This window comes from Cylas formicarius, unplaced genomic scaffold, assembly GCF_029955315.1.
Source record: "Cylas formicarius isolate icCylForm1 unplaced genomic scaffold, icCylForm1.1 PGA_scaffold_4__25_contigs__length_36172078, whole genome shotgun sequence".
In the NCBI taxonomy this organism is placed as follows: Eukaryota; Metazoa; Arthropoda; class Insecta; order Coleoptera; family Brentidae; genus Cylas; species Cylas formicarius.
In genome coordinates, this window is record NW_026844334.1 from 28,451,264 (window position 1) to 28,474,128 (window position 22,865).

General features: G+C 36.7%; 1 protein-coding gene across 3 annotated transcripts in view; it reads right to left on the minus strand.

Annotated features, from left to right (window-relative positions):
- Window positions 1-2,362: 2,362 nt before the first annotated feature.
- The window catches only part of LOC132700985 (33 kDa inner dynein arm light chain, axonemal), a 56,283-nt gene continuing 35,780 nt past the window's right edge, over window positions 2,363-22,865 (minus strand). The window contains exons 4-13 of one of the 3 annotated variants that reach the window (XR_009618704.1): window positions 15,168-15,355; window positions 13,580-15,090; window positions 12,652-12,840; window positions 12,524-12,593; window positions 6,300-6,765; window positions 6,030-6,249; window positions 5,772-5,974; window positions 5,336-5,473; window positions 5,104-5,279; window positions 2,363-3,316 (exon numbers count right to left, since the gene is read on the minus strand). Coding sequence is in view for 1 of the 3 variants with exons in the window: in XM_060668590.1 (XP_060524573.1) it covers window positions 15,055-15,090; window positions 15,168-15,355 (224 nt within the window). In the remaining 2 variants the exon portion in view is untranslated. Of the gene's footprint in view, window positions 3,317-5,103; window positions 5,280-5,335; window positions 5,474-5,771; window positions 5,975-6,029; window positions 6,250-6,299; window positions 6,766-12,514; window positions 12,594-12,651; window positions 12,841-12,878; window positions 15,091-15,167; window positions 15,356-22,865 lie in introns of those variants that run through there. The other 2 variants (XR_009618703.1, XM_060668590.1) reach the window with 2 other exon arrangements.

Sequence of the window (22,865 nt, forward strand, 5' to 3'; positions counted from 1 at the left end):
CAAACCAAAATCACCCACGACATTTTTAACGCGTCCTCGCCCTACCTTCGCATTGAAATCTCCCGTGATTATAAGAGTCTCATTCTTTTTGAACAGTTTCATTAACTCCTTGATTCCTTTGTACAATTGTCACTTCATTTTCGGTTTTGTCCAGGGTTGGTGCATAGATTTGTATAATGTTAAGGTCATGGTCGGCTTGGACTTGTAGTAGTGCTGCCCTATACGTGTATGCCACGAAGTTTCTTATTGATTCGTTTAGATCTGTATTAACTAGAAATCCAACTCCGTTATAATGATGGGCTAGGTTGTTTCCTGAGTAATATAGTGTCCCTTTTCCTGTTGGGCCATCTTATTTCGGTAAAGCCTATGAGGTCTAGGTCGCATCTTTCCATTTCTTGCATTAGGTTGTCTAATTTGCCGGCGGTGAACAGAATTTTGACGTTCCAAGTACCCTTTGGGTTTTTTTCATTTTTTCCACTTTCGGGTGGTTCCTAGCATTGTTTCTCTTCGCAAGGATTCTTAGCACCCCCTGGCCACTCAAGGCCTGCCACGGACTAGGGGCCGTCTTTTGCGTTGTTCTTTCCATCCTTATCTTTCTTGAGTTGTCCTTGGGGACCTTTAATACGGTGGTTTTCCATTGCCTTTCGTATTCTTATGGCGTTGACATCTTTTGTTCATCCGACTTTTAGGGAAAGTTTTCTACCCTGTTTCACTTATGCTCGTCCGCCCGCTATCCAGAGACTGTTGGCACGGTGAGTGGGATCACTTATACCGCCGATTTCTCTTCTCTTCTCCGCCTTTCTGCCATTGTAGTCGTCATCCGTATCCCTGGGCAGGGGGTCTGTGTTATATTCCACAGAACTGGGTCCCAACCTGAACTTAGCCATTCACTCCGGCCTACTGAAGTGGTAGATTCCCATCCCCGCGACGTGGACGCGCCAGGTTAGATTTACCCAAGTAGGCGACAGAGAAAGTGAGTCTGTGCTCCGTGAGCCGGATTAATGGCCAAAAAGTCTATTTGTATCTAACGTGTATGTCTCAAACTCCTGTAGCTCGATAGTAAATCCGCTTGCAAGAACCTGTAGTATTACAAAATCGGTAAATTAGCGATTCATTAACGTCTGTTATTTATGCAGGTATCTGGTAGTTTCGGTAGAAAATTCTTTCTTAATTTCCGACGTTGGAGGCTCCAGTTTCTTGTTTTGTCTGGTCGACAATGATGTTTCTTAAATTCAGTTTGAATTCTTTGCTTTTGGTTTTTAATAATTAACTATTCCGTCTGACCACGAGCTTGCCATTTCTCTCTAGGTAGCCGGCAGCTCACCTTAAGAAGACATTCGAAAAAATCAATCAATCAAAATATGTTTCTGATTATAGAGTAGGTAATAACCTAGATGATGTATGATCTAATAGTGATTGATTGCGGGTAACATCGTTTTTTGGCTTCCCTGATATTGTTGTAAGGTGAATAGATATCAGTATGGTTCAGTAAGCTCACTTATGTTTCATTTTATTTGTCACGACAGAATTCGTTTCTACAGTTAGTAGACTGCTGCTATCGAACTGATCTTAAACCCATTTTAGCTCGGGTATCTCAAATGTTTTGTTAGTTGATATGTTATGTGCATTCAACAGCAATTTCGGCAGTTTTTACATGTAAATTCCCACAAGAAGATTTAAGGCTCATATTAGCGAAAATTGGTCCGCCCACCCCCTTCCTCAATCCTCACTCCCTCACCGCAAGCTTTATCCCATTATCAAACCTCACCCCACTTCTATCAATCCTCTCACAACCCATCATAACATGTGGTCACGTGACCCAATCTTTTTTTTGCGTCTACCCAGGAAAGAACCCGGAAACCGTCTCTTGTTGAACGCCGAGGTAACTAGCATATTAAAACGAATGGGTAATCATGTGTTCGATTTTCCCTTCCACCACCGTCTCTTGTTGAATGCCAACTTTAACGCCGAGCTAACGAGCATATTAAAACCAATGGGTAATTATGTATTCGATCTTGAAACTGATGACCCATTTTTTTTCCTACCGAGGATCGAACCCCAGACGAGTCCGTTGTTGAACACCCAATTAAGGCCTAGCTAATTATGTACCGCCGGTTTGCAGCAGTTCCGCCCGTTGCTGCTAGATGTCGCGCGCGCGCTCTCGCCAGGATTTCTACGGCCTGCCGCGTCCCCCACCTGCCACCCACCCGGCAGGTGGCCGTGGCGCGGGTCGCGGGATTGGGGGGATCGGGAGGATAAGGTCGACAGTAAACAAATCGAGTGACTTATACAGAGTGTCTCAATACTCAAGTGTACAGTGTGACCAAGTTTAATTAAAGAAAACTATATACAATAACAAATATTTATTAGTTCAGATGTCCTGCGAGGAGGGTCTTTTTCTTCTTTTTGCGTCCACTCTGTCAGCCATCCCGGTGTTCCTGTTGCTGACGTTCTTGTTCCTTCAAGAAATCTAAATATTAAAAACATTCTTTGCGATCGCACTCTGTCGACCGACGACACGCTTTCTTGAACAAACAAAAGCTACACACGCATACCAACACTGACATTTCAATCCCCTTACATTTAAAAAATCTTTAAAAAACACTATATACTTTAATTTCATTTTATTATTATGCAAAGTAAAAATGTGGATTATTGTCAAACGGACAAACCGTGTTTTTTTCGAGAACAAACGGGAAACAAAATATGTATATGTCGCGTTGCCTATAAAACACATATTTTTATTCCCTGTCATTTAAAAGATACTAAAATAGTATATTATGCAACAAGTGCAGTAGTTTTTAGGTACATTTTAGGTGTCCCCCACTCCTCTCCCTTTTTGTGGGCGTGTCCTCCTTCCCCACGACCCTCTTAGCTCCTCCCCCTTTACCCATAATCCCTTGAAACTGACCCCCATTGGATAAGCAACCGGAAATGTGGGGTTTAATCAATCCCCCTCCTCTAGTTTGCGAGAGCGGCGAAGCCAATCAGAGCCCAGATATTTTCCCACCCGTAAGAAAAGCAATGGCGTCAATGAGACTTGATCATATTGTTCGCGTGACCATCTGCACCCTCTAGCGGTTCGAATGTAAACTAGTGTCCCCTCTTGAAATAAGATTTTCTTTAATAAGGTAACCCGACCTAGTGAATATTGACCAAAACATTTATTTTAAAAACATATAGTTCTGCGAATGTTACCCTCGCGGGTACAAACTGTACTTTTTACTATTGCGCACAAAGGACAGGGGAAATAAAGACGAAAAGTGTTGGATTTCTTTTTTCGGAACTGGAAGCTGGCAGGCACCACCAATAATATCTGCAAAAACAAAAACATGGTTAAAATTTGAGTAGGATAGTAGTAGTAGGATATTAGAAACCATATACATTATTAATTTACTAAGCCATCTACCGTGCGTTAACTTCATACATATTTCCGCATTCTTCTGTTTTAAGGTATCGTGAGATATTTGACTATTTATCTAGGAAAAGTTCATATGTCGAAAATATTATGTGTATGTGGCCGTGGTAGGTTTTCTTTGCTATTATGATTTTATTTTTATTATTTAATATTTACAAAATTAATTTATCTATCTTATTGATGATTTTGGTTTTCTTTGCTATTTTATTATTTGTTTTTATTATTTAATATTTTCAAAATTAATTTATCTATCTTATTAATGATTTTAAGATATCGCAGTCAACTTTACTATTTCATCAATTTCTTTTATTTATTGCTGATCTTTGAGGATAGTGTACATACTTTTTTTTTCGTAACTTATCTGTATCTACCCTTTAATTTCCTATCAACCAATGAAACAAACTCGAAAGGCATCTTAACTAAAAAGTCATATACTTTAAAGCTGCTGCGACTACTACATGAAAGTGTGTTTCTATGGCAATCTCAACAATAATGAAATCTGGACGCTTATACTAAATACTGTAATATTCTCTCTGTTAACGGTCTAGGAGACGCTATTTGAACCCCGTTCAAAGAAAAACTTCTACAGCCCAAATAACCTCTCTGAACCACACTTAAGCGCATCACTCTTTCACTGTCTTGCAGCCTTCAGATTAATATTCCGTACTAACTACGTATGCCATACACGAAACGTTCTCTTTTCTATTTTTTTTTTCTATGCGCTACATTAACGAACAGGATCTGAACTTTTCTGTCTGTGTATTTTGTTAGCCACCTTAAAAAAAATTAAAAAAAAAAAGTATGCGAACCTAGAGGATATTTTCCATATTTTTCACAAATGGTGACAACAATTAATGCAAGTATTATTTTTAATAATAATATCCATCTTTCGCTATGACATGAAAACATCGATTTTTTAATTGTAACTTTTCTCTTTAGTCTTTATCTGTTCTTTAACTAAATCCCCACCTTTTTGAAAAACCAACCTCTAAAAATAGTTATTTTTCTCTAATATAAAGTTATACGTTTTCCCCAATGTGTGTGAATACTTTTGCTAGAGCAGTTAGTTACTCAGTACATGTCATCATCACTATTTTAAAAATATAATTCTAATGATACGTGTTTACGATTTGAACATATCGAAACATTCCCCCAGTTTTATAAATGAGAGCTCACTGCCAAACTACCAAACATCACAGTATAAACTACCGTACTACGCCCCCCTGGACAAAATCAGGTTAGTCAGCGTCATTAATTCCAAGTAACAAATAATTGAAATGAAACTCATTAACATCATAAATTATTAAAAAAAAAAATGGAAATTTTCGATACTCTACTAGGTGCCTACAATAAATTTTACTATTATTTTTAATGCAGAGACACAACGATTTTCTAGTTCTGAATTTGATCCGGGTATATGACCATACTTTACTCCGACTCTAAAAGTCATGCAGTCTAAGCAATCAGAGTTAATGAACGCCCCATTTTGTGTATTATGTTCAAAACAGAGACTCTCTGGGCTTACGACTACAGCTACCAGCTACTACTTTCAATAATATTAACACAAAAAAAAGTAGGTGGCATTTCTATATTAGGTGCAAAGTTTATGTGAAACTGACTGGAAGACAGAGTAATGCACCAATATGTTACTAAACATATTTCCATAGAATTCCGTAAGAGCTTACCTCCAAGTTTTCTCATTTAGTCAGTCAAAGCATCAAATGGGAAATTCCAATCCAATATATGTAGTGGTGGAAATATATCAATCGCCTACGTTACCGATGGTACCCGACTGAAGCTTCTGCGTCTTCTTTACCCCACATGTCGACTTAAAAAGATACTGGTCTAGGTCTCAATATTCCTGTTAAAAAAAGAGAGGTTCTATATTGCCATAAATATGTGTTTTCAAAATTTTACCTGAATGGTTCGTGATTCCTTATATATGCCGTGTTGGTAGCAATGTGGCCACGACTACGCTTAAACTTTCCACATCTCGTGTCCCCATGACTGATCTGTTTCATATATGAAAGGTCACCTCGCACCGCTTTGAACCTCCTTAAAAAAACGAGGCAAGTCTTGTACTTATCATATCAAAACTTATTTCATCACCTCCAAAGGGAGGAGTAGGGGTTTCTAAAGTATGGTAGGTGCATCTCCTTATTTTTTTTAATTAAAAAGGTGACATAATTACGCGACGTAACTCGATCCGGATCGTTAACGCGTCTCAAGATGGGGGTTTAGAGATGCTGAGGCGATTAAATTGATTCACTAATACCAGTACATACTGAAACCCCTTATTTTCAAAATAAAAAATTGTTAACTGTTAACACACAAAAAAAAACTATTTTCTCACCAATTATATTTCTGGGGTCGTTTTCAGAATTTGTCCAACGTAGAATCCCAAGAGGATAGGTCTGCGATTTCGAAAAATGTTCATGTCTCCCCGCTATGCATTTGTACACGAAGCAGGGCCGGATTAACAGCAATTATATTCTTGTCAGTCAACATACAGCCGCCGATTGAATTCTCGGATTCTGCTTTACTAGTTGCCATGGTCTGTCAAATATGTTACTTAAAAAATTGTATATTTTTTTTTTTACAAATAATATACCTTTCCTAAAATAATTCCACCTTTGTCAAGGTGGACAAGGGCACGTCTGGCCGCTTTGAAAAGCGAGGCGTATGTATCTTCCAAAATGATCCAAATCGTTAACCTTTTTTGATTTTTTGATTCCTCGTTATGAAAATCTAAACGGAGCAAGCTCGGATTGTCAGCAAATACACAACTCGCCGATTCAATTCTGAGATGTTGCTTCACGAGTTACCATGATCTGTCAAATATTTTATTTAAAAAAAAATCTATTATTGAGCAACAATATACCTTTTTAAAAATAATTTCGTCTTTTTCAAGTTCAACAGGACACGTTCGTTTCGAAAGGTTTCGTAGTCTGTAGCTCTGTCGAATTCTCCAAAATTCGTTAAACCTTCAGATATTTTCAAAATTTGTCCAACGCAGACTTCCACTCACGCAGTTTCGAAAACTTTCAGGTCTCCCCGCCATGCATTTGTACACGAAGCAGGGGTGGACTATCAGCAAACAGCACATCCTTCATTTTTCTTCTCGGATTCCGCTTGACGAGTTACATCGATCTGTCAAATATTTAATGTAAAACAATCTTATCTATTACTTTTACCCCAATATTAAGTATCTATTTAAAATTAGTAGCGCCTTTTCGAGTTCGAAAGGTTTCGTAGCCTATAGCCCTGCCGAAATGGCATTGCATTTGTACACGAAGCAGGGTCGGATTGTAAGCAAACAGCATAAGCCTCACTTTTCTTCTCGGTTTCTGCTTGACGAATTACATCGATTGGTGAGAAAATAGTTTTTTTTTGTGTGTTAACAGTTAACAATTTTTTATTTTGGAAATAAGAGGTTTCAGTATGTACTGGTATTAGTGAATCAATTTAATGGCCTCAGCATCTCTAAACCCCCATCTTGAGACGCGTTAACGATTCGGATCAAGTTACGTCGCGTAATTATGTCACTTTTTTTAATTAAAAAAAATAAGGAGATGCACCTACCATACTTTAGAAACCCCTACTCCTCCCTTTGGAGGTGATGAAATAAGTTTTGATATGATAAGTACAAGATTTGCCTCGTTTTTTTAAGGAGGTTCAAAGCGGTGCGAGGTGACCTTTCATATATGAAACAGACCAGTCATGGGGACACGAGATGTGGAAAGTTTAAGCGTAGTCGTCGCCACATTGCTGCCAACACGGCATATATAAGGAATCACGAACCATTCAGGTAAAATTTTGAAAACACATATTTATGGCAATATAGAACCTCTCTTTTTTTTAACAGGAATATTGAGACTTAGACCAGTATCTTTTTAAGTCGACATGTGGGATAAAGAAGACGCAGAAGCTTCAGTCGGGTATTATCGGCAACGTAGGCGATTGATATATTTCCACCACTACATATATTGGATTGGAATTTCCCATTTGATGCTTTGACTGACTAAATGAGAAAACTTGGAGGTAAGCTCTTACGGAATTCTATGGAAATATGTTTAGTAACATATTGGTGCATTACTCTGTCTTCCAGTCAGTTTCACATAAACTTTGCATCTAATATAGAAATGCCACCTACTTTTTTTTGTGTTAATATTATTGAAAGTAGTAGCTGGTAGCTGTAGTCGTAAGCCCAGAGAGTCTCTGTTTTGAACATAATACACAAAATGGGGCGTTCAATAACTCTGATTGCTTAGACTGCATGGCTTTTAGAGTCGGCGTAAAGTAGAAAATCGTTGTGTCTCTGCATTAAAAATAATAGTAACATTTATTGTAGGCACCAAGTAGAGTATCGAAAATTTCCATTTTTAGTGCCAAATTGGTTACTCCAGTAAGTTCCAACTGTTCTAATTTTTTTTTAAATAATTTATGATGTTAGTGAGTTTCATTTCAATTATTTGTTACTTACATTTTTTGCGTATTAAACCTTAATTAACAATACGCTATCCGTTAACGCAGGTAGGATTAATGACGCTGACTAACCTGATTTTGTCCAGGGGGGAGTAGTACGGTAGTTTGTACTGTGATGTTTGGTAGTTTGGCAGTGAGCTCTTATTTATAAAACTGGGGGAATGTTTCGATATGTTCAAATCGTAAACACGTATCATTAGAATTATATTTTTAAAATAGTGATTATGACATGTACTGAGTAACTAAATGCTCTAGCAAAAATATTCACACACATTGGGGAAAACGTATAACTTTATATTAGAGAAAAATAACTATTTTTAGAGGTTGGTTTTTCAAAAAGGTGGGGATTTAATTAAAGAACAGATATAGACTATAGAGAAAAGTTACAATTAAAAAATCGATGTTTTCATGTCATAGCGAAAGATGGATATTATTATTAAAAATAATACTTGCATTAATTGTTGTCACCATTTGTGAAAAATATGGAAAATATCCTCTAGGTTCGCATACCTTTTTTTTAATTTTTTTTAAGGTGGCTAACAAAATACACAGACAGAAAAGTTCAGATCCTGTTCGTTAATGTAGCGCATAGAAAAAAAAATAGAAAAGAGAACGTTTCGTGTATGGCATACGTAGTTAGTACGGAATATTAATCTGAAGGCTGCAAGACAGTGAAAGAGTGATGCGCTTAAGTGTGGTTCAGAGAGGTTATTTGGCTATAGAAGTTTTTCTTTGAACGGGGTTCAAATAGCGTCTCCTAGACCGTTAGCAGAGAAGAGTATTACAGTATTTAGTATAAGCGTCCAGATTTCATTATTGTTGAGATTGCCATAGAAACACACTTTCATGTAGTAGTCGCAGCAGCTTTAAAGTATATGACTTTTTAGTTAAGATGCCTTTCGAGTTTGTTTCATTGGTTGATAGGAAATTAAACGGTAGATACAGATAAGTTACGAAAAAAAAAGTATGTACACTATCCTCAAAGATCAGCAATAAATAAAAGAAATTGATGAAATAGTAAAGTTGACTGCGATATCTTAAAATCATTAATAAGATAGATAAATTAATTTTGAAAATATTAAATAATAAAAACAAATAATAAAATAGCAAAGACAACCAAAATCATCAATAAGATAGATAAATTAATTTTGTAAATATTAAATAATAAAAATAAAATCATAATAGCAAAGAAAACCTACCACGGCCACATACACATATTATTTTCGACATATGAACTTTTCCCAGATAAATAGTCAAATATCTCACGATACCTTAAAACAGAAGAATGCGGAAATATGTATGAAGTTAACGCACGGTAGATGGCTTAGTAAATTAATAATGTATATGGTTTCTAATATCCTACTACTACTCTCCTACTAAAATTTTAACCATGTTTTTGTTTTTGCAGATATTATTGGTGGTGCCTGCCTGCTTCCAGTTCCGAAAAAAGAAATCCAACACTTTTCGTCTTTATTTCCCCTGTCCTTTGTGCGCAATAGTAAAAAGTACAGTTTGTACCCGCGAGGGTAACATTCGCAGAACTATATGTTTTTAAAATAAATGTTTTGGTCAATATTCACTAGGTGGGGTTACCTTATTAAAGAAAATCTTATTTCAAGAGGGGACACTAGTTTACATTCGAACCGCTAGAGGGTGCAGATGGTCACGCGAACAATATGATCAAGTCTCATTGACGCCATTGCTTTTCTTACGGGTGGGAAAATATCTGGGCTCTGATTGGCTTCGCCGCCATCGCAAACTAGAGGAGGGGGATTGATTAAACCCCACATTTCCGGTTGCTTATCCAATGGGGGCCAGTTTCAAGGGATTATGGGTAAAGGGGGAGGAGCTAAGAGGGTCGTGGGGAAAGAGGACACGCCCACAAAAAGTGAGAGGAGTGGGGGAGACCTAAAATGTACCTAAAAACTACTAAGTGCAGTAAATGGCTATTTTTTCACGAGTTTATTTGACACGAGCGAAGCTCAGCGGAGCGAGTTTTTAATAAACGAGTGATTTAAAAAGTTTACCGAACATGTTGCATACTATACTTTTACTACGACCGTTAGTTTTTGGGTACATTTTCGCAACACAACATGAATGACCGTCACAATTGACAAACGTCACAATTCAAGGCGTGGAAATATCTGCGAAAACATCTGATTGCTCCCAAAGCCGTGCGGTAAAATCGATGAATTGTTAGTTGCGCTCTAGCTTTTGGAGTTGTAGTACGTGTGCGGTACAATGAAAAAAAAAATGTCTGCGGTCCTAATAATGATGGTGTCGCTCAAGGAATGAAAAAATGTACTCAAGCGATAAGAAGAATCTAAAAGGAAATGCGGGCTATGAAAACGGTGGGAGAAAAACAACGTCTGATAGCCCAAATGGCCCAAATTAAATTGTTTCGGAGTCAATTTAAAGAAATGTTGAACGTGAAGTAGACCCCTGACTGCGAACGATCGCGTTCAATGGGATTATGTTAATTCAACATTAGAATCGCGCATCAGAACTGGCGTCATAACTAACCTTCAACATAAGGACGTGCGGAGATTTCTGCAGGACTGCTTCGCACTATTTCAACGATGTGTCAACAAGGCGCTGAAAACGAACTAGGCCGTTAATATAAACGCTGCCTTCGGGAGAGAATTTCAAATTCAAAAAGCCAGACGGAAATTAAATATTTTACAACTTCGAACGCAGCAATCTATAAAGATACTAATTTACATTGGTTTGAGAGAAATGTGTTGCCAATTAAAACCCAATTAGAGGAGTTCCAAGAAAAAGATTCCGGATAGGCTTTGAAGAAAATCTTACATTTAATGGTCAATATCAACAAGTTTAATCCACTTCATGCCAGAAATTACTTGAAGATATCGGAGTCGACAGCAAGAAAACACGCCTGTAATAATGTGCATAATTCTGATGTAATGTGGTTTGCCTGGGCCCTGGTCTCTGGTCTGTTTCCTGCTCCATCAGAATTGGCTAAAAGGATTTCGTCTTATCCACCTCCCCATTCTGTTTTAAAACTTAAAGGCGTCCACTTTCCAATGACATTGCAGCAAATTTCCAGAATCGAAGGATAAAATAATGTATCGGTGAATGTCTACACGCTACAGGAATAATTATCAACTAGGTTTCAAGTTGTTCCTGCTTATCTGACCAAAGATAAAAAGATCAAACGCGTTAACCTACTAGAGGTACAAAGTCAGTATGTTTCGGCTTTTATCATCCCAACTTTCAGAAGCTCTTTATAGAAAATATTTTTGTGTGCGTTGCATTATTTTCATTCCGAGGACAAGTTAGCGAAGCACGCCAATAAAATTGCGATAATAAGAACAAAAATTTGGAAATTCCCAGAGTTCCTGAAGAAGGAAAGAATTTTGTGCAATTCAAGGACTTTAAGTAGAAAGAGAAGGTTCCTTTTATTATTTATGCCGACACGAAATGTTCCGTACTCACTGGGCTATTATTTTAAATATTTATATGACGGATCTCTATTATATTATCGTTCGTACGCGGGAGAGGATTGTGCGGCATGGTTCTGCAAGGAGATGGAGCAATTAGCTGAGAACATTGAGACTGTATTCTTGTGTGATACCAATGAATGAACTAAGAGCTAGATAGAAAATCGAATTTTACATATATACGAGAAAAAAGACGACAAAAAAGTTCAAGATCATTGGGAAATACAGAGGATCCGCACACGAAAATTGTAATCTCTTTAGGGTCAACCGCACCGTTCCTTTTTCCACTGCCAATAAAGAATGTTTAATGTATTAATAAATAGTTTGTATTAACCTAATTCCTGTTCATTTCCTTTTTAATTTTTGTAACTAACTGGTAAATAATCTGCCACTGTGTTTATCAATCTAAAAGGGATTTGTTTAAATATTGAATCTGCTATTAGATAATTTTTTTAATATATTTCACTTGTGCGGCGATATTATAGTGGGCGGGTGTATCGCTTTTGATTTTAAGGCGCAAAATATATTTGCGTGTGCGATAAATAATTTTGTTGGGTGTTAATTTTTTTTGCCTAATTATGTGATAGACACACTTTAAAATTTTATGCGGCAGACTGCACGTCCGAAGCGAATGCGTCTCAAGTCGTTCCAGTCTGAGGTTGAACAATTTACATAAAAATGAAAGCACGTTCCCCTTGAGACTCCCATCGGCGACAACAATTCAATTCATATCGGCATTGGTGTTTGTGGGTAGAACACCCTTTGATTTTTAAGTCACTTTTTATTTTTAATTTAACCATGTAAGGGAGAACATGTAACGTAACATATAAATACGTTTAATGTGTATTGTCGGTTATATTCAGTGTAATGAATATAGAAGTGCGATGTCTATTTCCTTACGACCCTACAACTGATAAGTTTTATGATTACTTTTTTGTTTTGTTTTTCTTTTCAGTTTTCGTTAATTTTCTCAGTGATTTGTGAATAACAGAAAACAATTATCACTTTTTTTGTCAATTCCTACCTGTCTTAATAATATAATAATCCATTCTTTTACGCATAATGCATGCATAATTATCGAATTAAATTGAAGTATATAGTGTTTTAATATCTTTTAAATGACAGGAAATAGAAAAGTTAATTCACTTACGTCACTTACTAAAAGTCTTGTTTAATAAATGTGTTTGACAGAGTGGACGCAGAAAGAAGAAGAAGAAGACCATCCTCTTCTGAAATAATAAATATTTGTTATTGTAAATAGTTTTCTTTAATTAAACTTGGACACACCATGTATACAAGATGATCGAGAGTATAAGTCACTCGATTGTTTACTGTCGACCCTATCCTCCCGATCCCACCAACTCCGCGACCCACGTCACCGCCACCTGCCGTGTGGGGGCTCACGGGGACTCGGCAGGCTATAGGAATCCTGGCGAGAGCGCGCGCGCGACATCTAACAGCATCGGGACGGAACCGCTGCAAACCGGCGGTACATAATTAGCTAGGCGTTAAAATTGGGTGTTCAACAACGGACACGGGTGGGGTTCGATCCTCGGAAGGAAAAAAAATGAGTCATCATTTTCAAGATCGAACACATAATTACCCATTGATTTTAATATGCTCATTAGCTCGGCGTTAAAGTCGGCGTTCAACAAGGTGAACTTTTGAATGTCAATATTCAAGTAACTGGTTAACTCCACTGAATTTCTGGTAGAATAGTCAGTTGTATTTCTAGGATCTTTGTTTAGCCATGAAACTAGATTGAAACAAGCGCGAAAGACACTGCGGGTGGAATGGGGATCCCCTATTTATATATCTTAGGAAGCCCATATAATAAAGGTGTTTTGGGATTCATAGGGTATAATCTTTCATTATAGGTTTTGAAAAAATCAAGTGGGATCGCTTCTCATCCACGGGCATAACTTTTCTCCGAATAAAAATATCATTGTTGTACATGACTGGCCAAACTTGATCTTCTGACGATTTTAATTTTGATTCGATATTAATTTTTAAATTGAAAACTCTGCTGTAGCAAATAACGCACTAAGCAACAGAATTCACTGGAATACACCTTGAAAGCTGTAGGTTGTTAACATCAGTGACATTATGACAGATTGAGAAGGTCCATCGAGATCCAAAACATCCGGATAATTTCGAGTAATAAGTAGGAGACCCGGAGGTTCAATCGGATCTGGAATCCGATCTTTAGGAATACCTGAGCTTTGCCGATCGATATCTTAAGATCTCCCGCAGTCGAACACACCTCGAAGTCGACCGCACTGGAACGAGTCTCGAAGTAACTGAAGTGGAACCTGTTGATCTAGGCCCAACATCGAAAAGACGTCTCCAAGAATCAAGACAATTGATGTCCAAAATAAATTTTATATTTGTCACTTTGTTTAGTTTCTAATTAATCCCTAATTTATCAAATAAAATACTAATTTAAAATCAAAATAATATAACATTATTTATTTTTGTTCGTTTTTCATAAATACCTATAAAATGGGAATAAATATCACTTTACTTCGATTTTAAAAATTATTTGGCATGCTAAATAACAAATAAACATTAATTAAAAAAATTCTTCGAATGAAGATATTTTTTGTCACATTCTTACAATTTTTGAGGTAAAAACCAAGATTATGTTTTAAACAGAACACCCTTTATATATAGACTATTAAATTTGACCGTTGCTCGTTGGATAGCATATTTAATAACATCATTTGTCCACCCGCTTTCTAAAACATTTATCAAAGAAAACAGAGAAAGGCATAGATATTTTGAGATCTATTCATTTACAAAATTTGAGAGGGAAGTTCATACGCCAAAAGGATTTAGAAGATATTTTAGAAATATAAATACCATCCATACAAAATAAAATCGAATTGATGCTAACGACTTATTTGACAGACTTGTGATCTGGATCTTCGTGAACGAATAACACATTCGACGTTGAGTTTTGGTTTGGTAAAAAACGTAAAAAATAAATTTCTCATTTTTGAAAACGCAGTTTTACCAATCCGTTTCTCAACAATAAATTCTAGCTATTTTCAAGCACGAACTTTGCCAACAATCGGCCAGAAGTAACTAAAAAATCTAATTTTAAACATCAAGGACACATTAAGTCTGCGCTAGTTACATACCAACAACCTGCTTACCCAATATAATTTAATCGCACAGTATGCATTTATATATCGCTTAATTTCATTTATGCAATTGTATCCAACTAAGCGTTAAGATAACTTTGAGATGAAATTCATTGCTGTTCTTAAATTCAGGCAGTAAACTCGTTTTTTGTTGTTATAAATTGTTTTTAACAACAATAAAATTCTTTAAACAAATGAAACTTTAAAAAAGTGTTTCTTTGACCAACACACGTAACTAGCTCCGCTTGTGCCAAATATATTCGTGACTCAAATGCCGTCTACTACACTTGTTGTGTAATATACCATTGATGTCGGTTTTAGGTCATACAGCCGCTTAGCGGCCGACCGAAATCGCAGGCTCCATTTAGGTGCAAAATTTTTACTTTTATGTTACTCCTGAATTTGTGCTTCTCGAATACAAATTTTTGTCTATTTGGTCTATAATTTGTGAAAAAAATTAAAGTTTATATCACTTGTAAACATTTTATTATGCTAAGTAGCATACCGTTATATAAAAATCTGACTCAAAAACGTCTCCAACACGTCATTTCTTAGGTGCGATGATGCCTTCTAACTGAGTCTGAAACAAAATCAGAATAAACTGCGAGTTCCACAAAATCACTAAAAAATTGCTTTTGGAGCTTAATATAATGAAACCTTTAATTGTTGGTTCGTTTTTTTCAAAAACGTAATTTCTTCTGTATGTTTCCTTTCTTCAGCCAAGCGAGTTTCGGCTGCCCTTCTGTCAGCCTGTTCGGCTCGTTGCTTTAGCTCGATTATTTGATGTTCCAAATCTTGTTTTTCATCTTTCAACATTTCCACTTTCTGATGAAGGTCCGATTTTCCTGCCAATAAATAAATGAGAATAGATTACTAGCCTACCCGCCTTGAGAAAAACTGACGAAACTAACTAATGTAGATAGAAAGAGAAAAAACCGTGAAAAACTACGAATTTTCAAAGTAAATCAAAAGTTACGTAATATTTGCATATTTAATACTATATATCATTATTTTATGTAATTTTTTTTTAACTGGTTTTCTGGTGGTACAAGCAAAAACCAGACCGCGTCCAAGAAATCTGTTCGGTAGATACTACAGGGACAATACTTTTCGGACAATTCGGAAGGTGCCTAGAATTGCGCCCTTTTGGGCTTCGTTCAGGTGCATATTCTAACTTCAACTGTTTGAGATGTTTCGTAAAGTTTTTGTGTACAAGCCCGTCAGCTGAGATAATGAAAGGCAGAGTATGGACCATTTTTAAGTAGTATAGTGCTTTTAGTTCGTAGGAAAGCATTTCGTATTTTGCTATCTTTTCGTTGTAGGTTTTCTGTGCTTTGTTGATAATAAAAATGTCCGGTCTGTTGAGGGTAAAACATATTTTCCGTTTGTATTGGTATGGCCCAATACACGGTTGCAGAGATTGTTTCATGGTTCCAAGCGGGCCAGTATTGATGCGTAGGCTTTGTTACGCTAACCGTTTTGAGATTTCTGCTCACTTCCTGGTGGATGGCCTTTGCGACCATGTCATATCTGTCTAGATATTCCCGCTGCGCGAGGGTTGGGCATCCGGCGGTGATATGCTGAATGGATTCTACGTTTCTTCACATCGGCGGCAGCTCTCATGGGCTTCATGCTACATTCGAAAGATGCCTCGTTTTTTATATATCTGCTTGGTGGTATATGTTTGGTGGCCTTCAATTTCACATTAGACTGATCAGCAGTTCGCGCGTTTTTGGACTGATTTTATAGACTTCCACGACTTCCAACAGCCACGTGTGCGGCACGGAATCGAACGCCTTTTTGTAATCCTTTTTGTACTCCTGGCGTGCTTTGTGACAATGGCATCAATTACCAAGGCTTTCTTTTATCCTCGCCCCTTCTCCCTGCAGCCCACTTGTTCCGCACTATCCAAGGGTTCCATCTATTCCATCTATCCCAAGGTTTAGCCCAGAACTGCATCATGTCCTCCCTGGTTGGCCCTGATTACACACTTTTTAGGCCGTCTAATTTACTATAAAACAGCTGTTAGTTTTACCTGCGTGATCTTTGTCTGTAGTTCTTTAATTTGAACGCAGTTGCTCTAACCTTTTGTTTAAAGTTGTCAAGTAATTTGGCAGCGCAGTGTGTCGCTATTCACCAGCGGGAATGAGATATGTCTTCAAAGTATTTCGATCTTTTTAATCGGCCTCTTTTCCCACAGTGGTTGCGTTTCTTGGTACTCCTGCTTGCTTTTCAGCAGTTTGAGCTTCAGAGTTTGTGTTCCAGTCAGAGCTAGACAGTATACCCAATGAACGAGTGTTTCCAGTGTACTAATCCGAGTAGGTTTTTCTCTTAACAGCGAGTTCGCTTGCATTATTGTTTCAGTTTTTTTGGTACAATGGGCATAGGGTGTTTCTCATTAATAGGAAGTCCATCATAAAGCATTCGACAGAGCTCGAATTTTCTTTTACCTTTCTTGATTCTATGTGGCTCCGTTCGTTATAGTCAATATTCCTTAGCGGTTCTGGAGGAGGTTGGTGGGGCACTGGCTCATTCTGCATTGGTGACGTGATGTGATCTTCTGTTTTATGTTTTTGGTATCCCAGCTGTTGAAGTTCTGCCTCTGTTAGAATGTTTTTTCGAATAATTTATCTTACGTAATTGGATAAGGCCTGTGGTGTGGTGTCATGATCAGGGTGTAGTTTAATCCATTCGTTAAAGGTTGTGTCTCGGAATCCTATAAAGTTCGTCTCGTTGCTCATAACCTTAGAGTAGATGCGGATTAGGGCGATCTTCTTCTCCCTACTCCAGCGTCTAACCCTCCTTTCTCGAAATTGTGGAGACATTTCTAGAGGTCGTCCCGGAGCGGGGTTGGCCTGAGGCCGATCCAAGCATTCCGGTACATCTTGAGGGTGCGGTCCGGGTAACGTTGTGTTGGGAGTAGACGCTATGTTCTTCCTCCCATGCAAAGGGCACTTGTGCCGTCGGTCTCGTGCTATGCGGTATTATTATTGGGTTTTCATTTTATTCCATTACGTTCGATGGGCTCCCTAGGTCACCCTCCCACCCGGATATCCGATCGGGGAGATAGTTTACGTCCGGAATTCTTTGATCCAGGAAACATCTTTATACTAAATAATCAAATGGTATTGTGTTTGTGGGTAAGACTGGGTTAAATGGGATATTCACAGCTGCTAAGTTGTGAAAAGAATGACCCCTAGTCCTCGTGACCTAATAGCGTCGTGATCTGAAGAAAACAAGAGTTGACCAAGAGAGGCCGGATAGGAAAGTAGATAGAAAAAGAGCCTCTCATCCAAGAAAATTTATCTGGGTTTACATCAAACGATTTTATTCAAATTTAGTTTCATACTTTTTTAATTCATAAAGTTATAGAAAAGAGCATTAAGCAGTACATTTTTCTAATACTAACCGACTTTATCTCTCAACAGAAAGGAGATCCAGGAACTGGTGGCAATATTTTAGTGTCTTTTTAAAGGAATTATCGTATACCTGTCACTTCTGGTCTCCTGGTATATAAAGTAGGAACATTTTAATTTTTTTTTATAGAAATTATTTACGTCCTCGTCACTTCTGATCTCGTCCTAGATAAAATAAAATTTTAAAGAGATTTTTTTAGAAAATTTCTGATAGACATCTTCCGTCAATTCTGATCTCTTGATAAATAAAGTGTCAATATATATTAAAGTGTTTTTTTAAGAAAATTTTCCAACACCTCGTAACTTCTGATCGTAGATAAAGTGGCAAAATTTTAAAGTGTTTCTAGAGATTTTCTAATACCTCCTCGTCACTTCTGAACCCCTGATAGATAAAGTAGCAATATTTTGAATTGTTTTTTTTTAAATTTTTTTAATATGTACTTCTTAGTAACTTGTGATATCCTGTTATATAAAGTAGCTATATTTTTAATTTTTTTTTTTTTTATAGAAATATTTTTAGACCTCCTCGTCAATTCTGATCTCCTGGTAGAAGTGTTCTTATACACCTTCTGGTATGTAAAATGGCAATATTGCTAAGTGTTTTTTTATAAATTTTATAAAACCCCTCATCACTTCTGATCTTGTAGATAAAGTGGTAATGCTATAAAGTATTTTTTTTAGAAAACTTCTGATACTTGTTCGTCACCCTCACTAATTTTCTGGTAAAGTGGCGATATTTTTTATGATTTTTTTTTAAGTTTTATAATACCTCATTACTTCTGGTCTCCTGGTGGGTAAAATGTCAAATGAGGTCAAAAATTACGAGAACTAAAAAAAAGAACGATATCTAAAATTATCCAAAAAAAAATCCATTTTAAATAGTGCCACTTTGCCTACGAAAAGATAAGAGGTGGCCAGAAGATAGAACATTGTTGGTAATCGTAAAACGAACCAATAAAATATATCTTACATCTATGGTCCGAGGAACGAATGTAGACTAGGGTCTAGTTAAGGAGGTTATGTTAGAATAAAAGACGCGTGGTTACTTTGTACTTTTGGATTCATCTTTTTCATGTTGCGATTCATAGTGTCAATATATTGTTGAGTTTCGGACTTGTTTGAATATCCTGAATTGACCATTTACTACAACAGGTTATGGGCACAGACATGCTGTTTGTATAAGAATTCGGGAGTCGTGAAAGTTAAAATATACGTTTAAAAAACGTAGTCGAAAGAAAAAAAAGCAATACCAAGTTATTTGGGAAAGTTAAAGAGTTTGGCATAAAAACGAACGCAACAAAGAATAGTGATGGCAGAAGGATTGCAAGTCGTGAAGTTGAATGAAGAAAATTGGAGACTTTGGAAATTTCAAACATTGGTGTGTTTAAAATCCAAGGGACTGTTTGAAGTTGTTAACAAAGCTGCTGTAAAACCGCCTGGCGACGAAACGGATAAGAAAGTTACAGAATGGATTATGAAAGATGCAAAGGCTCAAGACATAATTGTGTATAGACTGGAAGAAAAGCCCCTTACCCATGTGTTGGCATGTACTACAGCAGCGGAAATGTGGCAAAAATTGGTGACAATCTATAAAAATAGATCTCAGATAAGTGTACATTTATTGCAGCAGAAGTTTTTTGGCTTGGAGTATGGCGAAGGTGGCATAGCTGGATTGATATCGCAAATTGAAAAAATTCAAGGAAATCTGAAACTGCAAGGAGAAGAAATAAGCAATAAAATGGCAATCACAAAGATATTTATGTCTCTACCCGAAAGTTTAAAGTACTTTGTTTCAGCGTGGGAATCCATGCCAGAAGACAAACAACCTTTGTCAGAACTGATGTCAAGATAGTTAGTAGAAGAAGAAAGAAACAAACCTAGTAGTTCAGGGACAGCTTTAGTCACAAAAACATTTAAGTCAAACAAGTTTCAACAACTAAAAGATATAGTATGTTTTCAGTGCGTTAAAAAGGGTCATATAAAGAAGAATTGTCCAGAAAAGACCAAGAAAATATGTCACTGCTGCAGGAAAGAGGGACACTTAATTAAAGACTGTTGGTGTAACAAAAATAAGAAGAAAAAGGAAGAAGGTGGTAATGCAGAAAGCGATGAAAAAAATGCAAAAGCAAATGTTACACAAGCGCTAGTAGGAGTATCTTGTTTATCAGCTTTGATTGGGAAATCAAATGGTGGATGTGACTGGTGGCTAGATAGCGGAGCCACAGAACATATGTGTTTTGATAAGGACAGTTTTATAGAAATGCAAGAACTCCAAGAAAGAAGACATGTAAAAATTGGGAACGGTTCTTTGCTAGAAGTACAAGGAATTGTAAAAGTAGAAGTTCAAGCATGGAATGGTCATGACTGGATAAAAACGAATTTATGTGAAGTTTTGTTTGTACCTGACCTTGAGGTAAATTTATTTTCATTGAATACAGCTCTAGATAAAGGTCTAATGATGCAGTCTAATAAACAAGAGAGCGAGTTCCGAGATAAAAACGGACTCGTGAGGGCAGTTGCTCAGAGAAAAGGACGACTATATCAAATGAAGTTTAAACCTCCAGAGAGTATGTCACTATGCAATATAACAGAAAGTCTGACAAACTGGCATCGTAAACTAGCCCATGTCAATTTTTATCAAGTAAAGAAGGTATTGAGAAGGAATGAAATAAAATACAAGGATGTTGCCAACCCATTTTGTCAAGATTGTTTGACAGGAAAGCAGCACAGGCTGTCATTTTCACATAGTGAGTCACGAACTAAAAAAATAGGAGAGCTTATATATGCTGACTTGGAAGGGCCTATTGAAGTACCATCACTGGGAGAGGCAAGATGTTTTTTGATGCTGAAGGATGATTTTTCCAATTATAGATATGTGTATTTCTTAAAGAATAAGTCAGAAGCAGCAGAGAACATCAAGAATTATTTGAATATGGTAGAAACACAAACAGAGAACAAAGTTAAGAAGTTACGAACAGATAACGGTTTGGAATTCATGAATTTAGAAGTGAAAAAATTCTTAAACAATAAAGGAATGCTTCATGAAAGATCGTGTGAATATGCGAACCCTTGTAGAAGCCGCTAGAACGTTATTGCATAGCAAACGTTTGGACAAAAATCTGTGGGCAGAAGCTATTAACACTTCAGTTTTTGTGTTAAATAGAATTGGATGTAGTTCCATTCCGAACAAAACACCTTATGAGCTTTGGTTTGACAAAAAATGCGACATGAATATGTTTCAAGAATTTTGTTCGAAAGTAGCGGTACACATAATTATAAACAAAAGAAAGAAATTGTATTCAAAGGGCAAACTTGGAATTTTGGTAGGATATGGACAGACAACTAAAGGGTATCGAATTTTATTTCCACAAGGAGGGGAAGTAGAAATCCACAGAGATGTAGTGTTTTTACCGGATAGTGAGGAGGCTGGCCGAAAGGAGAAGAAAAATGAAGTTAACGTAGTTTTGTTAGATTTGGACACAGACATAAACAGTGAAGATAAACCAATACAAGAATCAGAATTTGAAATAGACAAAGAGAATGAAGAAGAAGCAAAAGAGAATGAACAGTTGGAAAAGAGAAAAGTTAGAAGACTAGATTGGATGAGAGACTATGATTTGACCTTCTACACCGAAACAGAAGAACCTATGACCTTCGAGGAAGCCATAACCAGCACAGTAAGTGAAAAATGGAAGAATGCGATGGAAAAAGAATTGGCAGTGCTTCGTGAAAACAATACGTGGACTGAAGTGCCTTGGCCCGTGAATGAAAACGTCATAGATAGTAAGTGGGTGTTAACAAAAAAAGGTGACCGAGAATATAAAGCAAGACTTGTTGCGCGCGGTTTTCAACAAAGAAGTGATCCTGAGTTGTATGACATATATGCTCCTGTAGCAAAGTTAACAACTTACCGCATCTTATTGGTAGTGAGCGGCAAGATGGGTAGACCAATACACCAAATGGATGTGAGAAGTGCCTTTTTGTATGGAGATATAGAAGAACAGGTATTCATGGTGTTACCAGGTAAAAATAAAAGTAATAGTAATACAGTATGTAGGCTAAATAAGTCACTTTATGGTCTAAAGAAATCTAGAAAATTTGACTTTTTCATGCGAAATCAAGGTTTTGACCGATCACGGAATGATTATTGTTTATACTTCAAATTGAATAAAAACAACAAATCATTTGTATTGTTATATGTAGATGATCTTTTAATATTATGTACAGATGACAGCGAATTAGATAGGTTGAAGCTAGTTTTACATGAAAATTTTCATTTGAAAGATTTAGGAGTTATGTCAAATTACTTAGGTATAGAAGTTAAACAGAGACTAAATGAGGGACTTACTGAATTAGGACAAAAAGAATATCTAAAAAATGTGTTAACTCGTTTTGGTATGCAGGATTATAAATCCATTAACACTCCTTTAGACAGTAATATACATTTGAAAATTTTTAAATGTGAAACAGTTGACCTGGCATTGCAAAAATTATGCAGAAGTATTGTGGGAAGTTTAATGTACGCCGCAATGGGGTCTAGACCTGATTTATGTGAGATCATTAATTTGTTAAGTCGATTTCAAGACAAAGCAAACGAAAACTTATACAAAGCTTTAAAAAGGGTTTTGCGTTATGTGCAGGGCATACTAGATTTAAAACTAATGTTTAAGCCAGATGACAAAAATTTGTTAATAGGATATGTTGATTCCGATTGGGGTGGAGATACGATTGATCGCAAATCCACCACAGGTTTTATATTTAAGATGTTTAATTGTACTATCGCCTGGGCCAGCAAGAAGCAGCAAACAGTAGCAATATCAACAGAGTCAGAATACATAGCGTTGAGTCTAGCAGTAACTGAAGCATGTTGGCTGAGAAAAATAATGTATGATTTTGGTTTTCATGTTGATAGCCCAACAACGATATATCAACAATATAT